Source organism: Drosophila grimshawi, unplaced genomic scaffold, assembly GCF_018153295.1.
Source record: "Drosophila grimshawi isolate 15287-2541.00 unplaced genomic scaffold, ASM1815329v1 contig_1377, whole genome shotgun sequence".
NCBI lineage: Eukaryota > Metazoa > Arthropoda > Insecta > Diptera > Drosophilidae > Drosophila > Drosophila grimshawi.
Window position 1 is genome coordinate 10581353 of NW_025062900.1, and position 6669 is coordinate 10588021.

Sequence of the window (6669 nt, forward strand, 5' to 3'; positions counted from 1 at the left end):
TTCACGAGCTGGCCAAGTGAAAAGTGCCTCGCACCGGACAGAAAATCGAAAATTTTCCATTTTCACATACATATACATACATCGAAACATATGTATACTAGATAATTACTTTAAAACGTTTTATAAACTTAAATTTGGATAACAAAGAAGTGTCTTAGTTGCTCTTATATTTACTCATATAAATATAGGAATCCAACTTCTATAACTTCTTTGCCACGAGAAAATTTTGAATACCTTAAAACGTGAAAGTCAATAAAAAATTGCGAAATCGGGCGTGTGTTCCGAACTATCTATCTAAATATATATGCATACATATACACTTATGCATATGTGTGTGCCAAGTTTCGTGTTGGTTTTTTGTTCAACTTGAAACGGTCCAACTGATCAGCACGCAGCTGACTGCCACACTCAGTAGATTCTTTGTGTTATTTTATTTTGTTGTTGCTGCTTTTGCTGTTTTTGATGCTGCTACTCTTTGGCGTTCTACGACGAAGAAAAGCTGAAAAGTCGCATTAACGTAAATTTCAACGACTGCCACAAAAAGTAAACAGACGCAATAGCTGGCAATAACAAGAAAAAGGAACATACTGCAATAAATTGAGCGCATCTCGCATACCAGAAGCACCAGATCGTTTCTTTGTTCAACTACAAGGGAAAAAAACATAAAAATCAGATAAAAATTTACAGCAAGAATGGGCAACGCGGAGTCGTCGCAGCCAGCACATGAATCAGCCGAAGAGCAGCCAGCGTTGAGTGTGGGTGGCGCCACGTCTTCAACGACAACGACTGAGCCTGAGGATGAGCCCTGGTGGCACAAGATAGAACACGAGAATCTTATACTGCAGCAAGTGCCAGTGGATAACTCTATCAAAATGGAACCAGAACAACACGATAAAAAGGAGTCACAAAAAGCGGAGCAAGCTGCAACAGCAACTACAACACCCGAGGATGATCTCTCAATGGAGCAATTCAAGGAGCAGCTGGCCACTAAGCGTTTGTCGCGACAAACTGCGGTACAGGATTTGCGTGATGAGCTGACGAATCTCCGCCAGCAACTGGCCTCCGAGCAGGCAGAAAATCGAAAACTACGCCAGCGACAGCAACGGGAAGATAAAAAAGAGGAAGAATTAGACGAGAGTCCAACATCAACAACAAATCCCGAAGAGGCGGAGGTGGACACAGATGATGAGAATCCGAGCAGTCGCAGTCGTCATGCCAACATTGAGCTGGCGAATGCCCAACTAGCCCTGCAGTTGGCCAATGCCGAAAATCTATCGCTGCGAGGTGAATTGGATGTGGTGCAGCGTCAAGTGGGTACCCTCAAGGAGGTCATCTGTTGCTGCAAACAGATGCTCAGTGTCAAAGAGGAGCAATGTGCACAGGTACGAAAAAAAGCAATCCAAGCGCTTATTTAGCTTACTCAACCATTTATCCTTAGCTCAAGATGAAGCTGGAGCAGATCGAGAACTCGTTCAGTGAGCGCGAAATGAAGATCATGTCCAACAATCTGCGACAGGAGTACGAGCGTCAATTGGTCAACATACGCCAGCTGCGGCAATTGTACGAGGAGCGACAACGTGTTGCAGCTGCAGAATATGAGAATTTACAAAGGTTAATCTCGATTAAGAGGGATGAACTCACCGCCGAGCAGGAGAAGTATGTTGCCAGTTGCCAATATGTTGCATTCAGTGTGTCACTTCAAATTTCCCCCTTTCTACTTTTTACGCAGAACGAAAAGCTTTGAGGAGCGCAATCAAATGCTGCTCAAGGAGCTGGAAACAGCCAACGATGAGCTGGCCAAGTTGCGTGAGGAGTGCAACGAGCACAAGTACGAGAAGCGTGCGCTCAAGGAGCAAGTGAGCGCAGTCAATTTGGTAGGCACACACATATACCCTGCTCACATACCCTACAAAAAGTACAATTTCTCACCATTAACAGTAATTACTTTACGATAGAAAATGTTTGCAGGCTAAGCTTATAACACACACAACAAACACATCCTCACAAACTAATTCCCTGGTTATCCGATAGGTCTTTAGTCAGCTGGTGATGGGTTTCAATGGCAAGAATAATCTGGATATTGATCGCCTGACAGAAATGTTAGAGGAGAATCGCGACCTGTTGAATGAGATGACACAAGCGGAAGGCAGCTGCAGCGATGGTGCCTCACTGCCCAAGTTGCTCTTTGAGCTGGTTGAGCAGGCGGCCAAGTCGGAAAAAGAGGAGGAGAAAGACAAGGAGATGGATGAGGATGAGAACGAGGAGAGTGACAAAAGTCGAAGTGCAACACCGACACCAGACCACACCAACTCAGATGTGGGCGAGGACAGCACAGATTGTGCTCGGCACGAGCCCAGTGGCAGGAAGCACCGGCGACGGAGCGGAGGAGCAACCGCTGGTGTGGCTTCGTTAAAAAGCCATGAGCCCGAAATTATGGGAAAAGTTGCCATGGCTCAAGAAATCATTGGCAACTTGCCAAAAGTTTGGAAAGTGTTGATGGAACTCTTGAGTCACCACAAAATCGAGCGTGTGCAGTTTGAAGAGCAGCCAGCAGTAGCAGCAGCAGCAAGCGAGCCAAGCCACAACATGGCAACGGGAGCAACAACAGCAACACCAACAACAACAACAGCAGCAACAGCAGCAGCTGGAACAAGAGCAACATCAACAACAACAACAACATCTGCTGCTGGCAAAACCCCGGAGCTAAGCGTCAGCAAGACCTACATCAAGTTGAAGGTAAGTGCAGTGGATCCCCCAACTGAGATACAGCCTCAAAGCGGTGGACAGACTGTGCCCAAGTGCTGCGGACAATCGGGCTTGTTAGTTGTCGTTTCCGGGTTAGCTGATGAAGTGCAGCACCATTTTTCTACACTTCGAGAAAAATATGCAATCGAATTTATGAAATAGGCAATAGTCAATATTTCTTAAAAATTATATGGATATCAACGAAAACCAGTTGCTTTGTAGAAAACCGCAAAACTTTAGAAATAATGTTTCACCTTTCAGAAAGGCAAATTTATAAAAATAACAAAGGGGTATTAATTTTATCATTAACTTTTTCGAAATTAAGAAAAATTGTTCGTTGTTTGGTTTTCAACTTAAATCTAATCTGCCGATAATTTTTTAGTTTTTGTGTACATTTTTTTGTTGGTTGTAGCCACTTTCCTTTCCCTCTCTGATTTGTTAAGCAGAAGTGTGCCCCGTTCTCGGCCTTGTTTTTAGCCCGGCGCTCGGTCTAGTTCTGATTCCTCTTCCTGGGTTTCAGCAAAGTTTTGCATTATTCACTTAAGCGCTTTATTTAGTAAAGTGCAGGCCAAGCAGGCGGCAGCTTCATTATTGCTGACGTCCTGCCCGACAGTTGTAGGGTGGTGCAGAGGATGCGGGGTGGGTGTAAGGTACACTCCGCAGAAAGGACGTTGTGTCAGCAAAGTGGGCGCTCAGTTGTTGTGCACATAATTGAATTTATCGGTCAGGCACAAAACATGTTGCACACTTTTTGGGGGTGCCAGTGGATAGGCAAAATGAAAGGCAACAATAAATCGAAGGCATTGAGAGCAAGGATTTGGGCTCTCCATTTAGGACTTGCCGACACTTTCAAAGGGATGCACCAAATGAAGTTAAAAACTAAGTTCACCTTTATCTAGGTTCTCTGGTTAAGTTCAATACAGATAGAAGCCGGTGAGGTGGACGAAATGTCCAAGTTATAATTTAATATGATGGTAGGTCCTCAAACAGAAATCTGTGAGGATTTGAGGATTATAGATTTGTGGCTATTTTAGGCTGAAAATGGATATTAGGTTTCCTCTTACCAAAATACAAATTGAAAATTTCTGACAATTGATTTGACAAGGAAAATTTAGGTGATAAGCAACTCTGAATTTAATTTTGAAATTAAAGGACTTTTATCTATTTTAAGGCTCTCTAAAAGTAGTTATCGAATTCTCAGCATTAGTAGCCCAGCTAACTTACCGATAAATAATCGCATACTTAAGCTGTATTTATAACTCGCCTTCAATTAGGATTTAATAATGGAGAAAAAATCGCTGGTGAAGGAAACGACTCGTCTGAAGACGCTCAACTGTCATTTGGATTACAGGCTCAATGAGCAGGAGAAGCGCCTGAGTGCGGTCAGCTTGGAGCTGACGAAAACTTGGCATCTGGTTGGCAAAATGCAGCGTCAGCATCGACAACTGCATACCCAGGAGCAGATCTTACGTTATCAGCTGCAACAGAAGCGACGCCTGCTCACCGAACTGAAGGACGAGTTGGAGTACTGTCGACGCAAATGGGCTGCAGCCAGGGCCAAGAACGATGAGAGTCAGGAGCAGTGCAACGATTGGCGACGTGAATTTGCTCGCAGGAAACTTGAGGATGCACATCATTCGGCGGAAAGTGGATACAGTGACTCTGGACCGCAGTCGGATGAGGATACGTCAGCGGCGGCAGACGGAGGAACAACAGCAATTGTTTCAGATCAACTGGAGGTGGCCTCCTCTTCAGTGCATTGTCGACGCAAATACTTGAGGGATCAATTTGAGCACACACGCAAAATCAAACGCATGCAGAGCACATCGCCGGGTCGCCAAGCGGCTGCAGCAGCAGCAGCAACGGGAACAGCTGCCGCAGACGAGGAGGACTACACAGAGGAGATTACGCTGCGCTGGAATAGTGCGCCTCCCACTTGTGGCTGGCGTCAAGTCAACGAGGAGTTCGAGTTGGATGCTGATGTCTTGGCTGCCACAACACGCGGCGCTGTGCCCAAAACGATGCACAGTTCACGCAGCCGGCAGCGTGGCAAGGTTGTGCCTACAGCTACCACCTCGCCATCGCCAACAACAGCGGATGCTGGCACCGCTAGTCGCATACAGAAACTGGAGGCACAATGCCAATCACTTATCCAGCAAGTGCTCGAGACTTCCGATAATCGGGAACGTCTTGAAATACAGCTGTGTCGGTTTCAGGATGACATGGCACCCGTGCAACATGCCGTGCCACTGGATGAGTATATCAATCGCAAGCGATTGGAGCGCATGACGCGTGCCAGTTCCGCACCAGCGGCGGGCTGTTTGACGCCACGTGAGGAGGAGTACACACGCAAGCGTTCCGAGCGTTTGGGTCGCCTCGAGGAGGAATCGCGACAGTTACTGCAACGCATCAAGCGCACCACAGATCGTGGTCACTATCTAAAGAAATCGCTGGATCGCATACGACGAGCCCCAAGTCCCGAGGCCAGCTCCGAGGAGGAGCCGACCAAGACAAGCTCACCGTTAACGGAGCAGGAGGAATCCTATACGTCACGCCGTGCGGCACGTCTGCAGCGCATGGAGCAGGAGAGTCAACAGCTGCTTCAACAGCTCGCCCGTAATACGGAGCGAGGTGATACCTTAACCCACAAGCTGGACACACTCCACGAACGTCATGGTAGCCCCAGCGAGCAGACTCCAATGGAAACTCCAACCGTAGCCAGCATATCGCAGACTGTTGAACAGCGTCTGGAGGACATTGAGAGAGTGTCGGCAAATCGCGCCGAGCGTTTGCGTCGCATGGAACTGGAGGGCAATGAGTTGATAGCGCGTCTGAGTCACACATCCGAGCGGGGAACGGCGATGATTAATCGCATTGCCGAGCGTGAGGCGACCAAGCGACAGGAGGCGGAAGTCCTCGAGTCTGTCCTGGAGCAGCAGACGAGCAGCAATAACATTGCCAGCACCGTGGAGCCAGCAAGTGAAGCTGCTTGCAGTGCCACAATCACAACGACAGCCAGTCAATTGGCTCTACAGCTACAATCCACGGGTGCCATACCAAAAACAGTGACATCTAACAGACCGCAGGCCAGAACACAACCAGCCTTGATGCAGCTGTGCGCAACTGTCAGACACGAGGATGCCAATAAGAAGAAGCTCAGGGACACAACGGAATCAGAGAAGGTCAAAGATGTGCCACGGATGCAGGTGGAGTCACTGGAGGATATGGTGCAACGATTGCGTGCGTTGCCCTTCCCCGCAGAAGCACAAAACGGAATGGAGCAGCAGACAGTAGAGGAACAGGAGAAGGTGAAAGAGGTGAAGGAGATGGAGCAGCATGCAGTAGAGGAACAGGAGAAGGTGGAAGAAAGCAAGGAGCAGGAGATGGACCCCCAAGCAGTAGACGAGCAGCAGAAGCTGGAAAACCTAAAGGAGCAGCTGAAGGAGGAGCAGGAAGGCAACTAAAGCAATTTGCTTACCACTCAAGACTTTCTATTAGCACTGTTTCAGATTTCGAGTGCGCTTTCATTTCAAATAGTTCGATAATTTCCAACTTTTACAATTGCAAAAAGTAATTTTCAACTCATGTTTTTATTGTACTTATTGATTAGCCAGTTGCAACTTTTGAACAAAGAAACGGAAACGTTAATGACTTTAAAAACTATATAGCAATTCAAAATAAAGGATATACGAAAATTTTTAATTAAATTGTTGATATTGCAATTGAAATCTGAAGCAGTTATTTGTGTAATCAAAACCAATAAATGCGAAACGATGTTCATTAGAATTTACTCATAACTACGAATACTCGCTGAGAAGCTGTTCAGCCCGATTCCTATAACTACTAAACATATATACCTTTTATCATGTATACTTCGGGCCTTATGATAAACACACAGAATAAAATATTTAATACAAAAATGGA

At 46.4% G+C, this 6669-nt stretch overlaps 1 protein-coding gene across 1 annotated transcript; it reads left to right on the forward strand.

Annotated features, from left to right (window-relative positions):
• On the forward strand, window positions 1-6669 carry LOC6562064. The gene is made up of 5 exons (XM_001988505.3): window positions 1-1382; window positions 1439-1656; window positions 1730-1874; window positions 2032-2736; window positions 4020-6669. Exons 1-5 carry the CDS (start codon window positions 693-695, stop codon window positions 6207-6209), a joined length of 3948 nt encoding a protein of 1315 aa, XP_001988541.1. The 5' UTR covers window positions 1-692; the 3' UTR covers window positions 6210-6669.